This window comes from Poromitra crassiceps (genome assembly GCF_964638095.1).
Source record: "Poromitra crassiceps genome assembly, chromosome: 1".
NCBI classification, from domain to species: domain Eukaryota; kingdom Metazoa; phylum Chordata; class Actinopteri; order Beryciformes; family Melamphaidae; genus Poromitra; species Poromitra crassiceps.
Genome location: NC_139623.1, coordinates 11,566,556 through 11,591,555, shown reverse-complemented (window position 1 = coordinate 11,591,555; position 25,000 = coordinate 11,566,556). Strand labels below are relative to the sequence as shown.

The 25,000-nt window shown below is 46.5% G+C and overlaps 1 protein-coding gene across 1 annotated transcript in view; it reads right to left on the bottom strand.

The window, feature by feature from the left end:
* galnt1 (UDP-N-acetyl-alpha-D-galactosamine:polypeptide N-acetylgalactosaminyltransferase 1) overlaps positions 1-25,000 on the bottom strand; it is a 140,287-nt gene that overhangs the window by 38,233 nt on the left and 77,054 nt on the right. The window contains exons 3-4 of the mRNA XM_083641722.1: positions 6,794-6,933; positions 6,531-6,699 (exon numbers count right to left, since the gene is read on the bottom strand). Of these exons, the coding sequence (XP_083497848.1) occupies positions 6,531-6,699; positions 6,794-6,932 (308 nt within the window). The 5' untranslated portion in view covers position 6,933. The remainder of the gene's footprint in view (positions 1-6,530; positions 6,700-6,793; positions 6,934-25,000) is intronic.

Here is a 25,000-nt window from a genome sequence, read left to right as displayed (position 1 = left end):
CCCATTGTTTTAAACGGCCGAACACGCACCAAGAGCTTTCTGACGCGCGTCAAACTGCCTTGACGCCCGTCAAGACGCCCTGTCTTGACAACCGAAACTGTTTCGATTTTCGAGCGTCAAATGAGATTCCAGCAGCGACCAAAGCCTCTGAGCTCCCCCCCCCCCCTCCCTCTCTGCCCACTTCCATCCCCGTCTCTGTCTCGATAAGTTGTGCTCCTCAAACTCTATTTAAACGGCAGTTTAAATACAGGCATTAATACGCTACACTAGCAAGACTACAACGTGAGAATAAGGTTCTAAACACATTGGCTAGTAAAACATAGCCTATCCCTGGATGTCATGATGAGATTAGAATAAGTTTGGACAGAATTACATAATTTCCCCCCACAGCGCTGCCTTTTTTCTCTTCCCCTCTGCACGGCAGACCGACAGACAGGTAGGATGATCCAACAGCCTCTATCTCAAGCTTGCCCAGAATGACGTGCCGAACAAAAGGCTATATTTCCCGCTGCAAAGTCGCTCTCTGAGAAGAATACTAGAGGAATAATGCATTCTAAACATATTGATCCAGAGGAGAGAATTGTAGCCTATTTTGTAGCCTACCTTTCCTCTGCAGTAGCCAGGCAGCAGTAGGGCTGTCACTTTTTCCCAAAATAAAGTTCGAACGAACTTTAATTGCCCGCAAAATGTTCGAATATATTCAAAGTTTTTTGGTTAATAAATTTTTTTTTTTTTTTTAATTGTTTTGGCTGCATCCAACTCGAGACAACTTTTCAGACCCTGGAGACAATCTTTCTCAGAAGAGACTAATGCGACAAATCTGACTTTTTCTGACATGGGATTAACATTACCAGCAAGCAGCAGTTGGTTAATTTTGGTTAATTAAAAAAAAAAAAAAAAAAATCGAACAGGTCAATTATACATTCAAACATGCCCTCCTCCCCCACATTCGAAGTTAAATTCGAATTTCAAATAAAAAGTGACAGTCCTAGGCAGCAGCACTGTGCTCCAAACCGCGCCGGAGCTTCTCCCCATGTTTAGAAAGTCATTAAGCGGCGGATAGTCGGACCTGATTCTACGGTTTTAATCCGCAGTTCATGTTTAGAAGAGGCTTATGACAGGGGCTCAAAACTACGGTATAACAACTTTTTTTTAATCTGTCAATTGTGCCTGATTACATATAAATTAGTGGCCTTTTCCCCCAAATAGTGATGGTTCTGTCATTCTGTGGTGTATTGCTGCCTTTTTTTACAGACACAATTATTAATATCAGGCAAGCTATTAGTGGCTCCACACTAAGTAATGATGCGAGATCACCCTACCCACTTAACCCTTGCTCGATAAATTTGTCCCAGTTCAGCGCTGTTGACCACAAAATTTTAGATTAAATTGTGCAAGGCCTTAAACCATCTTCGTGCTGTCTCGACACCCTTCCAACAAGTTTTTTTTAAAGCGTTTATAACTGCTTGTCGTCAGACTTATTGCAAATAGTTAATTGCTCCCTTCTGACCGGCACCTTTCCTGAGTCCCTGAAAACTGCAGTTATTAAACCCTTACTAAAAAAACGTAGTCTTGACGCATCGGTAATTGGTAACTACAGACCAATATCTAATCTCCCCTTTATAGGCAAAATAATTGAAAAGGTTGTTTATCTACAACTCAATAGATTCCTAACCTCCAACAATCTCCTAGATAAACTCCAATCAGGCTTTCGCCCCCACCCATAGCACAGAAACCGCGTTTACTAAAGTCATAAATGACATTAGAATTAACTCAGACTCAGGCAAAAATTCGATCCTAGTGCTATTGGATCTTAGCGCTGCGTTTGACACTGTTGACCACTCAATACTATTAGACAGGCTAGAAAACTGGGTTGGGCTATCGGGTACGGTCCTCCAGTGGTTCAGATCCTACATGTATCTCAAAGACAGGAAGTACTTCGTTTCCATTGGCAATTACACATCTGACCTAACTAGTATGACATGTGGGGTGCCTCAAGGAGCCATTATGGGGCCCGTTCTATTCAACCGTTATGCTCCCTCTAGGCCTAATTATGCACAAAAACAAAATAGCTTACCATAACTACGCAGACGACACCCGACTCTATATAAGTCTTTCCTCAGATGAATATGCTCCCTTAGACTCACTCTGTCAGTGCATTGACCAAATAAATGACTGGAGAAATCGCTTCCAGCCACTGGAGATAGAGGAGAATGCCACGGACTGCTATAAGCGCTTCATAGAGGCCAACACGGAAGCTATGAAGTGCCTGCCAAAGAGAGTAAACATCAAGAAGAGCCTCATCTCTCAACATCCAGATGCCGTTTCGGCACGAAGCACTATCAATGAGTGCTATAGAGAGTCTGGCAGGAGCGAGTGAGTAGAACACCAAACTAAAATCAAAGCCGCCAAGTCCAACCTCTATACCATCTACGATCGGCTCAAGGAGGAAGAGCTAGCCCAGCGGATCAGTGAAATAGAGACTGCCAATGAGGGCCAACAACACGGAGAAGCATGGCGCCTTGTGAATGAGGTGACTGGGAGAAAGAAGTCACAGGGGGGTCAAATCGAGGGTAAGACCCCAGAAAATCGAGTGCAGAAGTGGTACAATCACTTTAAGAACCTGCTAGGAAACCCGCCAAATGTGAGAGATGAAGAGGAGGAGATCCCAACTATCCTCACCAACCCCTGCATCAATGACGGACCTTTCACCATGGCCGAGCTAACGAAGGCCAAGAACACACTAAAACAAGGAAAGGCACCCGGCCCAGATGGAATCCCCACAGAGGTGTTGAAAAACTGAGATCTAGATGACATCCTCCTGAACTTCTGCAACACTGCATTAATGGAAGGAGAAAAACCTGAACAGTGGTCCCACACTAGCATCATCCCTCTCCCCAAATCAGGCACACTATCTAAAACAGACAACTACCGTGGCATCAGCCTAACCTGTAATCTGGCCAAACTCTACAACAGGCTTATCCTTAACACATTCACTGCCGTCGACGAGTTAACTCGTCAAAAAAAATCCAACGGTTGACTGCCGTCGACGAGTTAACTCGTCAAAAACTTTTTTTTTTTTTTTTTTGATGGTGGGACGTGGATCAAACCCTTTTACATCTCCTATAAAAATATGGGAGCTATTGAATGTGTATAACCTATTTTACCGACCCACTAAGTGGCGACAGTGCTCTCCAGACTAGAGAAAGCCAAGCAAAAACAGCAGCGTGAGGAAGCCATTCTCATGAAAATGGATTGGCGAAAACGCTTTCGCTTTCGCGCTGGGAGCTGGCGGTGGGGCATTCCAAAAATAGATTCTGGGTGCAACACACTTTGAAACACCAGCAGAAAGCCCAGAATCGCACGCAGTTTCATCTCAGCTGAGCTCACAACCGAAAACCCAGAAACGAACGAGCCCCATCCAGACTCGCCCGACGAGCGGCCGCCAGCAGCCAGGCAGCACAGACAGGCAGAGACTCGCCTGTGACAAATGCTGCAAAGCCACCAGAGACACACCCACGGAAGGAGGAGTTTGAAGGAGAGGGGGGTGGGGGTGCTGTTATGGAGGAAATTACTGTTCCGAACTATATTGTTTAGATGTCTGATGTCTCACTGATGCCAAAAATAAATAGTTAAAGTGACTGTTCTATCGAATTTCACAAAAATGCATTTTTCTCAGCTTTCCTTCTCAGATGCTGAAACCATGCTGTATTCAACTGCTAATGCCTACATAACAGAACATGATAAAAACTAACTCTTTTAGACAGAGAAAGCACACATTCTATTAGTTCTTTTGAGATATTTTGTGTTCACAAAGTCCTAGCAGAAAATAATCCTCGGCTCTTGAAAGATGAGCCAGAATCCTCAAAAAAAACCTTGGCAGAAGCTACCTACAGTATTGAAAAAACTGATGGCAGTGAATGTGTTAACAGGATAAGGGAGGCCATTGACCCCAGACTCAGGCCGAACCAAAATGGATTCCGTGAGAAACGCACTAAAGTCTCGCAGATCCTCGCTCTATGAAGAATCATAGAGGAGGTAAAGAAGAACAACCTGCCTGCTGTCTTAACATTCATTGACTTCAAGAAAGCATTTGACTCCGTACACCGGGGGAAAATGATAAGAATCTTGAAGGCCTATGGAATCCCACCACGTCTTCTTGGAGCCATTGAGGCCACCTACACTAACACCACAGCACATGTTGTCTCCCCAGATGGTGAGACGGATACCTTTGAGCTGCTTGCAGGAGTCCTGCAAGGTGATACTCTCGCCCCCTTCATCTTCATCATGGTACTTGACTACGCCCTCCGGCAAGCTGTCAAGGACCATGAAGACTTGGGATTAGGGATGCACCGATATGAAAATTCTGGCCGATGCCGATAACCGATATTAACATTGCTGTTATGGCCGATAACCGATATTTACCGATGTCGATATGATCTGTATAAAACCACATTTTTATGATCATCACATTTTGTACATACTGAAAAACACATGTTAACACTGAATTTGAAAAAGTTATGCATTTCTTTATTTGCAAAGCCTTTGGAAAAGCCCATAAATCATAGATTTACTGCATTATTTCATATCAATGTGAAGAATTTGGCTGATAATGATAACCGATATTAATATTGCAACATCTGACCGATACCGATATGACCGATATGTAAAAAAATGACTAACATCGGCCGATACCGATATGATTGCCGATATATCGTGCATCCCTACTTGGGATTCACCATCACACCAAGGAAGTCCAGAAGAGTTGGCCCGATACAGCTAACCGATCTGGACTTTGCAGACGATATCGCCTTGCTGTCAGACGAAATAACAGATGCTCAGGAACTTCTATCAAGAGTGGAGACAGAGTGCAATAAAGTAGGACTGCACCTCAATGCCAAGAAAACAGAATATATGGCCTACAACACACCGGACCATGCCCCTTTGAGGACCGTAGAAGGAGCCCCACTCATGCGAGTCTATGACTTTAAATATCTTGGCGCCCGCATGGAGAGCTCAGAGCGAGACATAAAGGTGCGACGAGCACTCGCATGGAAGGCGCTCAACGACACCAAGAAGGTCTGGACCTCAAATTTATCCCGGGGGCTCAAGAAAAGGATCTTTGTCACTACCATAGAGACCATACTGCTCTATGGGTGAGAGACATGGACCCTTTCCAAGGCCACATCAAGATCTATAGACGGATGCTACACGCGGATGCTGCGAATGGCATTTAACATCTGCTGGTCACAGCACATCACAAATAAACAACTCTATGATGACTTACCATCCCTCACTAGTAAAATAAGAGACAGGCGACTACAGCTAGCTGGCCACTGCGCCAGACACCCTGAGCTGCCTGCTAGCCAAGTCATTCTGTGGGAACCAACTCATGGAAGGATGAACCCAGGAAGACCAATTAAGACCATGGTCAACACCCTAAAAGAGGACTGCAGAGCTGTAACAACTGGGGAGCTACACTCCCTGATGGAAGCACGAGACGCTTGACATCCAAACTACAGTATAAAGACAAAGCTGTTATGAAATGTCTATTTTATCCTTTTTTCTTTTTTCGCGTCAAATGACGAGCGTCAAGATTCGCTCCCTGTGCATGTGGGCCTTGAGGAGTGAAGTGACGTAACAGGACAGTTGCTTAGCAGTGGTGTGAGGAGTGAAGTAGTCTCGCTGGCCAGCCAGCCTCCCCTCCCTACCATGAGGGGAGTCTGGCGGCGCAGGTCTCCATTGTGGAATTGTGATGGGCGGCGCTTAGCGGCAGTGCCCTTGGAAAATAGTTTCAAACAATCTAACTTGCCATTTTCAGCATGTAGCAAAGAGTTAGCGTGTAGGTTTCTGCGGTTAGCTTGCTAGCTAGTTGGCGTTGTTGTTTTCACTGAGGCGGCAGGGCACTATTTACAGCGACACACAGGGAGGAGGGAGCAGAAGCTGCTCTGATTGACATGGTCGGAGCCAATGAGCGGAGGAGTGAAGTGACATAACAGGACATGACAGTTGCTTAGCAGTGGTGTGAGGAGTGAAGTGACATAACAGGACAGTTGCTTAGCAGTGGTGTGAGGATTGAAGTGACATAACAGGACAGTTGCTTAGCAGTGGTGTGAGGAGTGAAGTGACATAACAGGACATAACAGTTGCTTAGCAGTGGTGTGAGGATTGAAGTGACATAACAGGACAGTTGCTTAGCAGTGGTGTGAGGAGTGAAGTGACATAACAGGACAGTTGCTTAGCAGTGGTGTGAGGAGTGAAGTGATGTAACAGGACAGTTGCTTAGCAGTGGTGTGAGGAGTGAAGTGATGTAACAGGACAGTTGCTTAGCAGTGGTGTGAGGAGTGAAGTGACATAACAGGACAGTTGCTTAGCAGTCGTGTGAGGAGTGAAGTGACATAACAGGACAGTTGCTTAGCAGTGGTGTGAGGAGTGAAGTGACATAACAGGACAGTTGCTTAGCAGTGGTGTGAGGAGTGAAGTGACATAACAGGACATAACAGTTGCTTAGCAGTGGGGAGGCTGCTCACCCTTCCAGGCGCACGTCAGGCAGCGAGCGGTTGAGAGCAATCATCTCGGAGGCCATGAGGTTGAACTGGTTGATCTTGAACATCTCCTTCATCTTCTCCTGGTTCTCCTTAGGGATCACCACTGGCTTCCCACCCTCGCCGGGCCCCTCCCGCGGCCTGCTCATGGTATCTGCCGTAGAGATTGACACACACACACAGCTGTCAAGAGGTGTCTGGAGGGCGTGAGAGAGAGTCTGTCTTTGTGGGTGTAAATATACGCTCACCGTCTCTCCCTGGCAGTCCCCTCTCCTTCTTGTCATCACACTTGTTGCACTCGCTGAAGTAGAGTAGAATGAACATGTCCAGCATCACCCACACCAGAGAGGTGGCCAACACCACCTTGCAGTAGGCGAACCTCCGCATCCTGGAGAGGTGAAGAGACACAGATAGTGCAATGTTAAGCATGGGACACACAGGGGCAACGGTAAAGAACTAGCTGCAACAAAGGTGACTGTTGCGTCACCTCGCGTCGCCTTTGTCACAATCAAAAAGTTGAACTTGAACACACCGCAAAGACTAGAGCTGACGATGGTCAACTAGCATGCACGCTCTGTGCCTGCGTGAGAGCTAGGACTGCTGATATACAAACTTGTGTGTGTCATGTCATCATGTCTATGACATCATCAGTGATGTCATCATGTCTATGACATCATCAGTGATGTCACTCGAGCACTGGATGATGTCATTAGTGATGGTCACATCACCTATGGTCACAACACCTATGCTGATGTCATCAGTGATGCAAAGTTGGGCAATTGTGCGCTGAGCGATGTCACTCCAGCACTCCGTGATGTGATCAGTGATGGTCACTCCAGCAATTGTGATGTCATCAGTGAGTGATGTCATCAGTGATGCGAAGTTGGGCAATTGTGCGCTGTGCATGCCAATAGATCAGGCGAGGCCACGCAGCAGCTGCCTGGGCTGTGGACGAGGCCGCGAAAGCAGCCAAGCTAGCAAGCCTGCATGGCGGGCGAGCCTCGGAATCAAGTGTGCGTAGCGCGCAAGATTTCTAGTTAAAGTGATAATACAGAAGATTTTCATGTAAATAAATGTCTGTGAAGTCACTATATATCCTCAAGTGAGTTAACACAATGGTGATTGAGCTCATCGGCCATTGATGAAAGCCCTTGCATCTCTCTGTATTGCAACATTGATTAAGTTCATATCACAAGCGGCGCACAGTTCTTTTTTTATATTCCGGTATATATATTTTATTTTGCAATTTAAATTTTTTAGAAGACAGAAAAATGAATAAAGAAAAAACATACATACACTCCAAAATTACAACACAGTGCCACCAGTTACATCAGAGCTTATGTATTATGTATAGAGCTTATATATAGACTGGCCCAGCTACGCAACCTGCGCCTGCCTACGCAACCTGCGCCTGCCTACGCAACCTGCGCCTGCCTACGCAACCTGCGCCTGCCTACGCAACCTGCACCTGCCTACGCAACCTGCGCCTGCCTACCCAACCTGCGCCTGCCTACGCAACCTGCGCCTGCCTACGCAACCTGCGCCTGCCTACCCAACCTGCGCCTGCCTACGCAACCTGCGCCTGCCTACGCAACCTGCGCCTGCCTACGCAACCTGCGCCTGCCTACCCAACCTGCGCCTGCCTACGCAACCTGCGCCTGCCTACGCAACCTGCGCCTGCCTACGCAACCTGCGCCTGCCTACGCAACCTGCGCCTGCCTACGCAACCTGCGCCTGCCTACCCAACCTGCGCCTGCCTACGCAGCAGTCAAGCGTCAGGATTGGTCAGGAGCGAGACTTTTGTTGCCTTTTGACAGCTCAAACCCCCCCCCCCCCCCCACACACACACACACACCGCCCAGCCGCCCACGTGTCATAGCGATCTCCAGTGGGATCCATGAGCACCGCTGACCAACTTCTTCTTCTTTTGAGATGTGTGTGCGGTTGGTGTCTAAGCGTTGCATTACCGCCCGGCGCCCCCCACTGGCCAACTTGAATGTATTAAGAAGAAGAAGAAGAAAAACCTTCACGTCACATATGCGCCACTGTGTGGATCTCATCTGCAATTACTGCTCATGGCCGTAGGTGTTGTCAGAGACAAGAAAACTGAAATCTTCCGTATTATCACTTTAAACAAAGCAGCAGTGTTTGACGACCATTTTCACACCGCTCTCACTCACTACTTCAACTGTTTGGTAATATAGCTGCGTCTAATTGAGAATATGTCTGATAAAAAGTTGCACTGGTGTTGTCGGCCCTCGCCTGGTCCTTTGCTGGTGGTAGAAGAAATGAAAGGTGTGGTGCCAGAAATATAAGGAGAAAGCACACTAAATGGGTGATATCATACTCTACAGCGACAGGCTCAAGGAGCTTCACGAAGGCAATGACATTGTGAAAAAAATATTTGTGTATTGAAATGATCAGATGAAGTTGAAAAATGAGAAGAAGGTTTTGTGCGTGCCCTCTCTTCTCGTGCATTGATTGGCTTTGCTGGCCAGCCAGCCAATCAGAGTGATTTCTCTCACACACAGTCACAGGTTTTGCCAAAGCTCTACAGAGGAGATCACACTCTCTTTCCCGTCTCTATCTCCCTGCCTTTCTCCACACACACACACACACACACACACACACACACACACACACACACACACACACACACACACACACACACACACACACACACTCACACACACACACACACACACACACACACACACACACACACACACACACACACACACACACACACACACACTCCCCCTCTAGCTCTGTGCCTGAACATCTTCTTAACTAGGGTTGGTTACCGAAACCTGGTACATTATACCGGTACCTTTGCAACACAGATTTACGTGCCTCATTTTGGTGCCATGCTCGAGCTGCTGAGTGAAATATCGGTCCTCCGGTGCGGTGCGCCGAAACCAGCGGCGCACGCACCTTCACTAACATCGTTAGTGAACCCGCGCAGCTTGAAATCCTCTGAAATAAAAAGTACCGGTTCAGTCACCGTTTAAGCACCAGTACCATTTTAAAGGAACGCTTTAGCACCGGTATCGGAAAAATACGAAACGATACCAGTGTTTTCCCCTAGAATAATGTTCAGGCCTGGAGGGATTTCGAAACGTACCCCCGACCACAACGGTGGGGGCCCTCGCTGGCAACGCTAAACTTTTAGCTAACCTGTTCGCATCTATGTTCGCAATGGCATCCCAAGTATCATCATACTATTATGGGATGCGATGTGAAATGTTGGGAACTGTGTTATTATGGGATGTGCGTTTCCCAGGCAACGACACATGTTGACACGTTTTGGAACAGCGCCGCACGCTGGCACGATGCTCCTAAAAGCAAAATGCTTATTGTTTTGAATGATTTGGCATCTTCTATTACTGTCAACAACAGTATCGTTCTATTGTAATAATATGTCATAAAGGTTTATTGACATTTTGGGGAGAGCAGGGATTTTTCTTTGCCTGTAGAATGGTAGGGGAAACACTGGATACCGATCCCTATTCTCAAGCCCTCGATCTGTCTTTCTGCTTGTCTGTCAGATCTTATCTGCCGGCTTGTTATCAGTGCCTCTCCCAAAGGTCACCTCCACACTTTCAGAGAGAGCCTCAAAATTAATCACTTTGCATTGTTTGATTTCCATCCTAAATCGCTCCAGAAGAAAAACGCTAAACCCACAATAATACCGATGCGAGCGGTTATTGGTTAGGTGATTACAGATGCGAGCGGTTACTGGTTAGGTGATTACAGATGCGAGCGGTTACTGGTTAGGTGATTACAGATGCGAACGTTTACTGGTTAGGTGATTACAGATGTGAACGTTTACTGGTTAGGTGATTACAGATGTGAACGTTTACTGGTTAGGTGATTACCGTACAGATGTGAACGTTTACTGGTTAGGTGCTTACAGATGCAAACGTTTACTGGTTAGGTGCTTACAGATGCAAACGTTTACTGGTTAGGTGATTACAGATGCGAGCGTTTACTGGTTAGGTGATTACAGATGTGAACGTTTACTGGTTAGGTGATTACAGATGTGAACGTTTACTGGTTAGGTGATTACAGATGTGAACGTTTACTGGTTAGGTGATTACAGATGTGAACGTTTACTGGTTAGGTGATTACAGATGCAAACGTTTACTGGTTAGGTGATTACAGATGCGAACGTTTACTGGTTAGGTGATTACAGATGTGAACGTTTACTGGTTAGGTGATTACCGTACAGATGTGAACGTTTACTGGTTAGGTGCTTACAGATGCAAACGTTTACTGGTTAGGTGCTTACAGATGCAAACGTTTACTGGTTAGGTGATTACAGATGCGAGCGTTTACTGGTTAGGTGATTACAGATGTGAACGTTTACTGGTTAGGTGATTACAGATGTGAACGTTTACTGGTTAGGTGATTACAGATGTGAACGTTTACTGGTTAGGTGATTACAGATGTGAACGTTTACTGGTTAGGTGATTACAGATGCAAACGTTTACTGGTTAGGTGATTACAGATGCGAGCGGTTACTGGTTACCGATGCGAGCGGTTACTGGTTAGGTTACTGGTTAGGTTAGGGCTGCACGATATTGGAAAAAACTGACATTGCAATATTTTTTTATTCTGCGATATATATTGCGATATGAAAAAAATCAGGAATTTTCACCAAAAGTCTTAAATAGGTCTATCAAGCCTTGCCTGTTTAAGAAGATGGCCTAGTGGGTAACGTGCACGGTTGACGTAGTAGGAAGTGAGTGTGTTTTTAGACACAGCCAGGGTGAGTTGCAGGATCCTAATTGAGTAAAGGTACGATAGTTAGTAGGAAAAGAGCTTAGAACGTCACAGAGAGGGCGTGCATTACTGTATGTTATGAGTTAATTTGCCTTACTTGACATTGCATGTCTGCGATGTGACTATTGCGCATGTGCACATTGCGATGACGATGCTGAAACGATATATTGTGCAGCCCTAGGTTAGGTGTTTACCAATGCGAGCGGTTACTGGTTAGGTGTTTACCGATGCGAGCGGTTATTGGTTAGGTGTTGATTACCGATGCAAGCCGTTACTGGTTAGGTAATCGCCTGACACATTTATCAGCACATTGAGCATGGCCATTGGCAAATGGCTAAACCACGTTTTAGTGGTTTCGATGTCTCAAACAAACACACACACACACACACACACACACACACACGCACGCGCACACACACACACACACACAGCATCAGAGTATTCTCATACGCCTGCAGTGTACAAGCCAACCTACCCTTTGTACATTTAACATGCCAAATCCCTGTGTGCTAAAGTGCAGTCAGACACACACCCCCGCAGGTAGGCGCGCACGCACGCACTCGCTGCACGCACGCACACACACATACACACACACACACACACACACACACACGCACACACGCACACACACACACACACACATACACACAGTGCAGCGAGTGGGGCTGTGATAGTAATTGCTTTTCTTTGGCAGGCAGCGAGAGTCAGACACAGCAGGTACATTAAAATTCCTCTGCTCCCCTCTCCTTCTCTCCTCCAGCTCCATCTTTCCTTCTCTCCTCTCCTCCAGCACCATCTCTCCCTCTCTGCTCCCCTTTCCTTCTCTCCTCCAGCACCATCTCTCCCTCTCTGCTCCCCTTTCCTTCTCTCCTCCAGCACCATCTCTCCCTCTCTGCTCCCCTCTCCTTCTCTCCTCCAGCACCATCTCTCTCTCTCTGCTCCCCTTTCCTTCTCTCCTCCAGCACCATCTTTCCCTCTCTGCTCCCCTTTCCTTCTCTCCTCCAGCTCCTTCTCTCCCTCTCTGCTCCCCTCTCCTTCTCTCCTCCAGAGCCATCTCTCCATCTCTGCTCCCCTCTCCTTCTCTCCTCCAGAGCCATCTCTCCCTCTCTGCTCCCCTCTCCTTCTCTCCTCCAGAGCCATCTCTCCATCTCTGCTCCCCTCTCCTTCTCTCCTCCAGAGCCATCTCTCTCTCTCTGCTCCCCTCTCCTTCTCTCCTCCAGAGCCATCTCTCTCTCTCTGCTCCCCTCTCCTTCTCTCCTCCAGAGCCATCTCTCTCTCTCTGCTCCCCTCTCCTTCTCTCCTCCAGCACCATCTCTCTCTCTCTGCTCCCCTCTCCTTCTCTCCTCCAGCACCATCTCTCCCTCTCTGCTCCCCTCTCCTTCTCTCCTCCAGAGCCATCTCTCTCTCTCTGCTCCCCTCTCCTTCTCTCCTCCAGAGCCATCTCTCTCTCTCTGCTCCCCTCTCCTTCTCTCCTCCAGAGCCATCTCTCTCTCTCTGCTCCCCTCTCCTTCTCTCCTCCAGAGCCATCTCTCTCTCTCTGCTCCCCTCTCCTTCTCTCCTCCAGAGCCATCTCTCTCTCTCTGCTCCCCTCTCCTTCTCTCCTCCAGAGCCATCTCTCTCTCTCTGCTCCCCTCTCCTTCTCTCCTCCAGCACCATCTCTCTCTCTCTGCTCCCCTCTCCTTCTCTCCTCCAGAGCCATCTCTCTCTCTCTGCTCCCCTCTCCTTCTCTCCTCCAGCACCATCTCTCTCTCTCTGCTCCCCTCTCCTTCTCTCCTCCAGAGCCATCTCTCTCTCTCTGCTCCCCTCTCCTTCTCTCCTCCAGCACCAACTCTCCCTCTCTGCTCCCCTCTCCTTCTCTCCTCCAGCACCATCTCTCCCTCTCTAGCTGCTTATCTGCATCAGCGATCCCTCAGGTTGCAGCAGCACAAGCAGCAGGGAGAAAATTAATTTGGCCACGCTGATTTCTCCTGCGCTCCTTGGAGGGGAAAAAGGTTTTGTTTATGCATACAGTAGCTAGCTTAGCTTAGCAGTCACAAAGGACGGAGAATTGCAGAGTGGCAATTCTTAATTCCACCTGACAGGATTCTTCTACCACAAAACGTCTTGCACAGCAGGAAAATCAAGAGTTGCAGATCTGTGTGTTCTCTCAGAGTTGGCCTCTTCCTCAGACTTCGGTGCCTGGACAGCCAAGGAGTTCCACTATATCCTGACAAAGACAATGCAGCGGTTCTACCAGTTCTGCCGGGCTAAAGCTGTCTATGGCAGCAGTAGCATGTTTTCACATACATGCAAACATGTGAGTTCACAGCGCACGCACGCGCACACACACACACACACACACACACGCACGCGCGCACGCACGCACGCACACACGCGCACCGATTCATCAATAACGATGGAAAAAGGGAAGTTGCAAAACATTGAATCAAATGGCATGCTATAAAGAAATCCACTATCAATCTAGTCAATCAAGTGTGTGTTTGTTGTGAGGCAGGCAGCGTGCGGTGCGGAGACAGTATACAAGAAGTGGAACTAGCGTTAGCCACTCAAGCTAGTCCTATCCTGGAGCACCATATGATGAAGATGATGAAAAGCAGGGAAAGAAACAGAAACAATAATAATTATAGCTGCTGCGCAGCAATGGATCGTGGCCGGGCAAGTCTCAAGGCTTTGAGCTAGAGTCCCCAAATCAAGGCTGAAGTCTTTTAGCTATACTCCACGTCAAGTCTCACGTCTTTGGTCACAAGTCCAAGTCAAGTCTCAAGTCTCTTATGGATGAGCATTCTATCATCTGCTTCTGCTGCATGCCATCCAGTCTGCTTAGAACATTGCATAGCTAAAACTAAGGGATTCAAAGCAGGTTCAGGTTTCTTTGCAGCATGTAGCTTTTTTTCATCATCTGATTCCGTTTTTTGTTGCAGGGCATCTCACAACAATACAAGTAGGAATCAGTATATTCACAAACAAAAGTAGTAGTTACTTGCCTGTTGCCTCACTGTTGTAGAGTGGATGAGGTACTGGTGGAGTTGATGTTAGATGGAGAGGGAGGCTGAGCGATTAATAGCCACCTGGGGAGTTTGTATCTCTTCGGTCCTACGCTGCAGGTCTGTGGGGTCACACAACTGATGTACCAGCAGGAGCTGCTTTTTCATCTTATGGACAGACTGGATGTAGGGTTTAATTCGTTTTACAGTTTTTGCAGTTTTGCGGTCTTTAGACTTCATAATTGGCCATAGGTTGCATTGTACAAAAGTTTCTCCACATTTGGGCCCACATTTCGGTGAAAGTTGCAAAGCTGTAGCACGCCACGTATGCCTGATTTTTTATGAATTCTCAAAGTTTGAAACTTTAGACAGTCGCTGCAGTGCCACCATTAGGACTATTGGCACCAAATTTGCGTCAAGGACGTTTGGCATGGGACTGGACCTTTGTGCAAAGTTTGGTTTAATTTCATCCATGGGAAGTCCAACTTCCCGGGAGAAGAAGAATAATACAGGCAAATCCAATAAGTGGCCCTGCCGCTTCGCTGGCCCGGCCACTAAAGGACTGGTTTCCACAGACAAGAGAATCGAGAGGTGGGTCAGTTTACCGCAAGTTGTTGTTGATGTTAGCGGTTATCAGATCCCTCAGTCTGACAAATAAATGCATCTGTGAGTTGTAGCTAGCATTGGATCGTTTAATTAATTGGCGCCGTAACGTTATGCGCAAGCGGGCATTGTGTATTTTTAGCAACTCGTTAACAAACGCTGATGTCATGATAGTTTGTTGAATGTAAATGCGATTCACTTTGTGCCATTAAGGCTATATTGATAGGCTAGTCAGTGAATGCTCAACTATTGTCTTCCATGCATGAAGTGGAGCTCCCTCGTCAGATTTGACAAGAATTACGTTCTGTTGCATCAGTGAGCATTAAACACTGATTTGCAACTCTCCGTTTTGCAATGAAAACTATTGCACTGATTTATTTGTTTTACATTTCTTTCCTTTGTAGTACTCCAATATTTTTTGTAGGGACGGCAATAAAAGTTTAGACAAATTAAAGTTATGTTAAATACAGTAGGTTTTATTTTTTTTCTGCTGTAAAACTTGGAAAAAAAACGAAAGATTTGTATCATAATTTCAATGTGTAATGCAGTTTTATTTTTGTTAACACGTTCACTGCCATTGACGAGATATCTCGGCTTACAAAATCCAACGGTTGACTGCCAATGACGAGATATCTCGGCTTAAATTTTTTTATTTTTTTTTTGACGGTGGGACGTGGATCAACGCTCCCCACGTCTCCTATAAAAATATTGGAGCCACCGAACGTGTACAACCCATTCCACCGACCCACTAAGTGGCGACAGTCCTCTCCAAACTAGAAAAAGCAGAGCCAAAACTGCAGGGGAACGCGCGATGAAACCATTCTCATACTGTAGAATGGATTGGCGAAAACGCTTTCGCTTTCGCGCTGATTGCTGGCGGTGAGGGATTGCAAATTTGCATAATAGATTACGGGTGGAACACACTTTGAAACACGCAGCATAAATAAGACCAGAATCGCAAAAGCTTCATCAAAGCTCTCAACCGAAACTCCAAGAAACGAGCGAGCCCATCCAGACTTGCCCAGCGGCCGCCAGCAGACAGGAGCAGCAGCAAAGCAGTGAGCCTGGTGACGCGAGGTTACAGCAGCAACAGAAACGAGCTTGTGACACGCCCGCTGCAGCCAAGAAGAACACACACGGAGGGAGGAGTTTGAAGGAGAGGGGTGTTTCCTGCTGTTATGGAGGAAATTACTGTTCAAAACTATTGTTTAGATGTCTGACGTCTTACTGATGCCAAAAATGAATGGTTAAAGTGACTGTTCTATCGAATTTCACAAAAAGCCGTTTATCTCAGAATAAATTTTCAGACGCTGAAACCATGCTGTATACAACTGCTAATGCTTACATAACTACTAACTCTACAAACTAACTCTTTTAGACAGAGAAAGCACACATTCTATTAGTTCTTTTGAGATATTGTGTGTTCACAAAATCCTAACAGAAACGAATCCTCGGCTCTTGAAAGATGAGCCAGAATCCTCAAAAAAAAACCTTGGCAGAAGCTAACTACAGTATTGAAAAACGGCTGGCAGTGAATGTGTTAAAATGGATTTTTCAAAAAATTGGTATAGAAAAAAAAGTATCCTTCAGGAACCGATATCGAAATCAAAGTATCGAAACGGTATCGATATCGAAAAATGTTGAACGATACCCAGCCCTACTCAGACACAGGGGTGATTCGGGACGCCAATGAACATTTCACAGCTCATGTCAATGTTGCCAGATCTACAGTCTCACTCATCACTTAGCGGGGTTTTATCTCTCAGGCTGACGCAGAGAAACTACCAGTGGATGACTGTAATGCTCTGTTCTCTGGTGCTCCCCATAAAAAAACACAAAACAAAACACAAAACAAACCAATTATAGGCTGCCTGCAGCTTATTCAAAATACAGCAACACAGGTTTTTTTAACAAGATGGAGGAAAACGCATCCTGTTGCCCCAATTTTCAAATCACTACACTGGCATCCAATCAGCTCCAGCATCAACGTTTCAATTATGTTGTTGGTTTTCAAATCTCTTACCACCTGGTAGCTATGCATTTGTCTGAAATGGTTATTCCAGAACAGCCAATCGCTGTATATTGCTTTTGTTTCTTTGTCAGTCCGCCATATAAATCAGCTTTTTGGACACTTGTAGGTCAGGTAGTTGGATAGGTCTGTATACTGGATTGAGAGCAGCAATCCAAACATCTCAAATGTTCAATTCAACGGCAAAAGTTTGCTAATCAGTGACACATTTATTCTTATTTTCACACCTGTTGAAATGAGTGATGGCATGGCGTGTGTGTGAAGCTCATGTACATGATGCGTGGCATGGCGTGTGTGTGTGAGCGGAGGGGAGGGAGGTGGCCAGCCAGCTGCTGAAGTGTTGTCGCCACCTGAGTGTGATGACCGCAGTGTGTTCACACACACAGGTGTTACTGTGCAGCCGAGTGAGAGCGTGTGCCAACACACACACACACACACACACACACACACACACACACAGGTGTTTCTGTGCAGCAGAGTGAGAGCGTGGGCCAACACACACACTAGGGCTGCCCTCGACCAAAGATGATCCCGGTCGACCAGAAATCGACCACAGCTCCGACCAATCGATTGGTCGAAATGGGGTCTAAAAAAACACACACACAAAAACACGCAGTGTACTTTTTTGTTTTAATTTTTTGCAGTGTACTTTTTTCTTAATTTGTGCAGTGTACTGACTACTGAGCGCACTATACCCGATAGCTAATGATTATAAATAAAGCTATTTGCAGCGTTGTAAACATTACTGGAATGGACAGACTGATCATCAGCATGCCATGCAACACCTGGCCACCTGCTCAGGTCCGAGAAAGCCTGTGCGATGGTTATGTAACGTTAGCACACGTGGCATGGTCAATTAGTTGGCAGAAAGGACAGCTTTTGCGATTTATTCCAGTAACATCTTATAACAGCCTGTCTAACATTACCGGAGTTGAGAGTGTATCTCTGTGGACGTCCAGTCTGATGACTGTCAGTCTCATCTCATAAGGTGCGTACTGCGCTCGTTAACAGCTTGTAAACAGCTGATGGTGGCTGCCTGCTGAAACGTGTCCATTGTTTGTGCTGATAGCTGAGCCATTTAATTGTTAATTCCATGGCTCTGCTGGTTGCTCTCCTTTCTGCTAACTGTTGACTGTCTGTCTCTCTAGCCTGGATCACTTCCTGTGTGCTTCTAGAAAAGGTCCGTGTTGCAACTTGCTTCCGCTGCACGTTACTTTGTTCCGGATCGCTTTTCTTGTTATGAAATTGAATCTCTCCTATGAAATTATTAACACCAGTGATTGTTCGACCAACGTGAATCTCGTCGACCAAGACCACGTCGACCAAACAATTGACCGAGCGACCTGGAGGGGGCAGCCCTAACACACACACACACACACACACACACACACACACACACACACAGGTGTTACTGTGCAGGAGAGTGAGAGCGTGGGCCAACACACACACACACACACACACACACACACACACACACAGGTGTTACTGTGCAGCAGAGTGAGAGCGTGGGCCAACACACACACACACACACACACACACACACACACAGGTGTTACTGTGCAGCAGAGTGAGAGCGTGGGCCAACACACACACACACACACACACACAGGTGTTACTGTGCAGGAGAGTGAGAGCGTGGGCCAACACACACACACACACACACACACACACACACACACACACACACACACACACAGACACACAGGTGTTACTGTGCAGCAGAGTGAGAGCGTGGGCCAACACACACACACACACACACACACACACACACACACACACAGGTGTTACTGTGCAGCAGAGTGAGAGCGTGGGCCAACACACACACACACACACACACACACACACACACACACACACACACAGGTGTTACTGTGCAGCAGAGTGAGAGCGTGGGCCAACAGACACACACACACACACACACACACACACACACACACACACACAGGTGTTACTGTGCAGCAGAGTGAGAGCGTGGGCCAACACACACACACACACACACACACACACACACACACACACAGGTGTTACTGTGCAGCAGAGTGAGAGCGTGGGCCAACACACACACACACACACACACACACACACACACACACACACACACAGGTGTTACTGTGCAGCAGAGTGAGAGCGTGGGCCAACACACACACACACACACACAGGTGTTACTGTGCAGCAGAGTGAGAGCGTGGGCCAACACACACACACACACACACACACACACACACAGGTGTTACTGTGCAGCAGAGTGAGAGCGTGGGCCAACACACACACACACACACACACACACACAGGTGTTACTGTGCAGCAGAGTGAGAGCGTGGGCCAACACACACACACACACACACACACACACAGGTGTTACTGTGCAGCAGAGTGAGAGTGTGGGCCTGGCTTCGTGTCCCTCTCCCTCTCCACGACTCTCTCTCCTCTTGTCCTGTTAGACGTTTACTAGTTCTGCTTCTCTTCCATTGTTATTGCCTGCTCAAATTTTTCTCCCTTCCACATAAAAGAAGTGATTTTATTTTTTTAAATCATTTCCAGGATAGAATTCTGTCGAGATCTGAGGGCGAGGCTTATTCCATTTAAAATTGCTACATGGCTTCTACTGGACTCCACATAGGTTATTCACCTTATGTTCAGACGCAGGGGTGGGCCAAATTCTTCCGGGTCGTGTTAACACTTCCGGCGGTCACGGCGCAAAATATAAAAGAACGTCGAGGAAGAGATTTGTTTTTGTAGCGGACAGTGCAGGGGGTAAAACAAAGAACGTAGCCTACTACTTTGAGCTCGGTACACAGCAAGCAAGCGGAGTATCCATTGTTAGCCAGGTCAGATAACGTTATGGTCGACAATGACGAGCACTTTCTTGTAAAACATACCTGGACTCCAACAAAGAAAGCTTCAGATAGATTTCTCTCCTCCGAGCGCAGCTCGAGCCATTTACGTCTATAAGACCTGCAGACGTTAACGTAATTCCCTGGAATGGGAGAATTAACGAGCCAGTTACATGGCGTTGCATTCTTATACATTGCTGTTTGCTTTTATTTGGTATGTTGCATAAAATTGGCTAAATTATTAGTTAATTCAGAGTTAGATGATATTGGAGCAGCCAGCCATTTTCTTTTTCTTTTTTTGCCGGAAGTCGTCACACAACCACACAACCGGTTTGTTTACCAAAATGCTGCTCAGCTGATCCCTCGTATAGACCTTATTCGACTGACGTAACTCACGTACGGGCACGCACACCGCTGCCATATTGTTGACATTCTGCAGCACGCTGTTAAAAAGTGACTGACAGCTGTCACAGCTTAGGACGCTAGCCAGCGTTACTTACTAGCCTATTTAATGCTGTTTTTACTGCGTCAGGAGCTATTTCACAACAGCGATAGTGTGCTGTGTAATAATACACGGCTGTAGTAATAGCAGCAATAAAAGCCCGGGTGTTAGCTACTGTCCACAAACATGAAGGGAAAGAGACTAGAGGCTAACGATAGTAGCAAACATTGGGCTAACATGCAAGCAAGCGTCAGATCATATCAAACAAACATTTAACGTTGAGGTTATTTACCTTTGCTGTCAAGACAATGTTTGATGATGATGATGATGATGATGTGTTGGTGGCACAAAAGTAAAAATGTCAGACCAATTGTCACAGATGAAATAGTTATAGGACTCAAGGAATTTGAAAGCCATCAGCTCCTGAGACGTGTATGCCAATACTGTACTCACAAGGTAGTTATAAATGTCCGGTAGGCCTACGTTATACCTGGCAATATAATGAGTTATCTTTAGTCTAAGTCAGTTTTTTATAGGGTTCCGCACCTGTTGCTATACGCTCGGCCAGACTACGTTACGGCTGTGGTTTGTCAACAATATGGCGCCGTCCGGGGTTATCGAATAAGGTCTATATGTGAATTGACGCCTCTTGTCTCTGTGTTAGGTAGGGGTGGAAACAGGGTTTTATGTCGGTTTACAATTTAATATGTCATATGTCATCTGTTGTATGCCTGACATTAAATCGTAAAACAAAAAAATGCAAGTCATAAAAAGTTATTTCCAGGGTAGCCAGCATGGCCTGATATAAAACTGCATGGCTTTCCATCAGTCAGACTTATGGCTTCCATTGCCTAAAAATAGTATTCCAATCCAAACTAGTTTGTGTTGTTTATCAGCTGAGACAAGTTAAACTCTAAAAGGGTCAACTGTCTGGGTTTCCACTATAAAAGCCCACTGTCTAACACTATGACTGTGTGGAAAAAAATTGTAAAACACATTCCTGTAAACAAGTGAGTCCTTTGTAAAAAAAATATATATAAATATATAATACAAAAAATCCCCACATATTCCCCGACTTCCCCTGTTGAATTTACCAAATTCCCTTACTTCCCCCTGTCTCTGAATCCTCCTCTCAATGTCCATGACATTCCAGAAATTCCAGAGCCAATGGGAGGCCTGGATTTCACTCCTGGCTCCTCCTCTCTGTGTTTGTCTAGGTTGTGTTGACCTCACGTGACCTCCACGCGCTAACGTGATGCAACCCGATGACTTGCGAGACAGTCCACACAAACACAAAGCTCAACCTTTTTCGCACATTCCTATGTCCTTACAGAGCCAAGCACATACTGAAAACATACAAAGACAAACACACACAGGCGCTGACAGACACACACACGCACACACACACACACACACACTCTCTCAATCTGTCACAAACACAGACACACATATTTTTGCTCACAAAGATGTGTCAGAATGCTGTCAGATGCTTTCCCTGCATGCCATTTGATCTGAGTGATGTATGAGAAGTAGACAGCACAGCAGCGCTCCGAGCAGCAGCAGAGAAGATTTATATGCACTGCACATACATTGACTCAACCCACACACACACACACACACACACACACACACACACACACACACACACACACACACACACACGGACATAGACACTCTCCCAGCACTGGCCGCTCCACTCACTGCATTTCTAATCAGGCTTGGCAGAGGACACCTCAGATCTCCTCTCTGCTCATGGCAGCCTCAGGCCCTGCTTCTGTGTGTGTGTGTGTGTGTGTGTGTCAGTTTAGTTCATGTTGGGTGCTAGTCTCTTTGAAGTCTCTTTTAAACAGCCTTGCTCACTATGACATCATTAAACAGACATACAATTCTCGCTCCCTCCGTCTCCGCTCTCTTCCTAAACCATTAACATATCACATTCCCTCCATCTTTCTTTCATGTCTTCATCCCGACTATTTCTCTCTCTCTCTGTTTCTCTCTCTCTCCTCTCTGTCTCTCCCTCTCTCAGTCCCCCCACCCCCTTTCCCGTTCGACTCTGGGTGACGTCCTCTCCCTTCAAGAGCGGTTGCCATCACTACTTCCATACAAGAACACAGTTGCCCCTTCACATCCCTCTCTCTCTCTCTCTTCACATCCCCTCCTCTCCTCCAGCTCTCCTCTCTTCTCCACAGGCTTAATCCCCCCTTTACAGATTGCACAACCAGTATTTCTCACAGCCACTTGGCAGCCCTTTACACTGGAGCAGCCCTTTACACTGGAGCAAGTCTCACTGCACCGCACAACTTACAGTATGACTGAGGGCGAGGAGCCTCCCTTCTGGGATCTTATGAGTAAGTATATCGACGCTGTCGTGGCAGGACCTCGAATCTCCAAAACAGCAACTTTTCAGGAAGTTAAAAAAACCCTGTTTGCTCTTAAAATACTGAACCAAACGTGGTCAAAGTTGGCACATGTCTTAATTATAGTTAGTTTCCCGCTGAATGTGTCATTACTTTATTAATATCTTACCTGGATAAGCTCAAATTATGCTGTTTATATTATCAGTCCGACTTGGAAGCACTCTCTCCCGGCCAGTTTTTTTTTCCCCACGGCTTTGCCATGAGGATGAGAACAGTCTGACATAACGTAACATTAACGATACTTTATTCTCGTCAGAAACCACTCCGATTTGCATGTTAAAACAAGTTTGCAGCCTAGGAATCACTGGAAAACATTTTATTGATCTATTCACGTCAGAGGAAGCCAGGATTAAACAAAACGATATCAGAAATACACAGCGCGTCTGCCGTGTGACTTTTCCGGGTTTAGTGTCCTGCGTGGGGGGGGTACAGAGGGAGGTAGGGGATGAATTTCGAGGTTTGACTGACAGATTGAGGGCGAATGGCGTTACGAGAATTACTCACAAGCTCGTTTTAATGCTTTTCCATTGGTTGCATTTGGTAAAACCCACACAGAGACGTGAAGGGTGACCAATGGCATTGATTCATGACAAAAAATAAAATAAAAATAAAAATCTGAAAAAATTGATATTCGGGGTCCTGCCGCGACAGCGACGATAATGTGTAAAGGAGAGAGAACGGAGAGAGATAGAGAGACACAGTGAGAGAGAAAGTCCGTGCTGGTAATTCAAATAGTAGACCTGCACAGACTTTGCCATATTTGATTTTGTTTGCTCGTATATCCAAGTTTATTCTCTAGAGAACCAAATGTCCTTATTCCTAACCACCTGCTTCATAATAAACACGGGTATAAAAATGCGCGTTGCTGTTGCACCTTCAACGACAAGACCATAGAGGCAAGATGACACTGATGACAGCAGTGATTTGCTGAACGGTCCCATAATGCCTCTGAACTGGAGCAGAACCAGACACAGGCTAATATTAGAGAAGTGCAACAGAACAAAGTGGCCCAAAGCTCTGTCTCTGCATGAGTAGCTGAGGTACGTGGCCTCTCCTAACCATAAGGCTGCCCAGGGTCACTGCATTTCCAGGTCACACCCTTGACGGACGCAGTTCGAGGTGCCTAAACTCGAACCAGTTCTTTGTGTTTTCGACGGCAAAACTGGTTCCAGAGTGACACCGTCACTTAAGCTGTGTTCACACCGAGATATTTATTTTTCTCCCTGTCGCTCGATTCAACCCTTTGGAATCGCTCTGTCGCTGTGTTTAAATCGCTCGTCAACAGGCACAAGAATTGACGGACATCTGGGCTAACGTTAGACAGGATGAAAACGCAATGTCATGATGTTTGTCCACTACGAGCCACCGTAGTTGTTTACAAGCTAAGCCTACCAGCATGCTCCTAACGCGAGCTTGCGTATCTATACCGGTAGTACAGACTTCACTTCATGTCAGCTGTCAGCCTGTCAATGCGGTTTGTTGCCACACTAATAAACCAGCAGTTTGTTCCAAGCCAGTGTGATCCTTGACTCACACGGCAGCCAATCAGCGTTGAGCGACAAGCAAATGTTGCCAGCGAAATTTCGCTCGAGTTGGGATATTTCATCTCGGGCGATGAGCGAATTTTCGCCCTATCGCTCTGTCTCTGTCGCTCGGATGCCCAGCGTTTTTTTTTCTCCCGGGCGAATATACGCTCAATCGCTCGTTTGCATTGACTTTGTATGTAAACTCGATGCCAGCGAAAAACTTCAATAGGTCGGTGTGAACGCACCTTTAGTCAGAGGCTGGGGGCGGGATTATCTTCACCAACCAAAACCAAGAATTTGCAATAGCATGTCGCGACGAGCAGCACAAATGCGTTGGACCAGTTGTGTTTGCATGCCAATGAAGGCTCACAAAGCCAGGAGCAACACTCATAAAGAGATGTAGTCCACCATGTTGGTTGATGCTGGAAGTTTGACACTAGTGTTGCTGGGAAAGTGGAGATGTATACAGACGTATACAGTGACGTAATGACGTGGCTCTCTAGCCAGGTCTAGCCCGTGGAAAAGCTCACCGGTTCTTAGAAAGTTGAACCAACTGCAAAGCGGCAACAGCACCAGCACTAGCTTCCCTTTGGTGGGTGGAGAGAGAGAGAGAGAGAGAGAGAGAGAGAGAGAGAGAGAGAGCGAGAGAGATAGAGAGAGCGAGAGAGAGAGAGAGAGAGAGAGAGCGAGAGAGAGAGAGAGAGATAGAGAAGCTGTGTGTGAGAAAGTGAAGAAAAGAGACAAGGTGAAAAAGGCAAACACTGAAACAGAGAAAACTGCCCATTGCGGCAAAAAAGCACTAGCTGAAATGTATGAGCCATTCAGACCTTTGGCA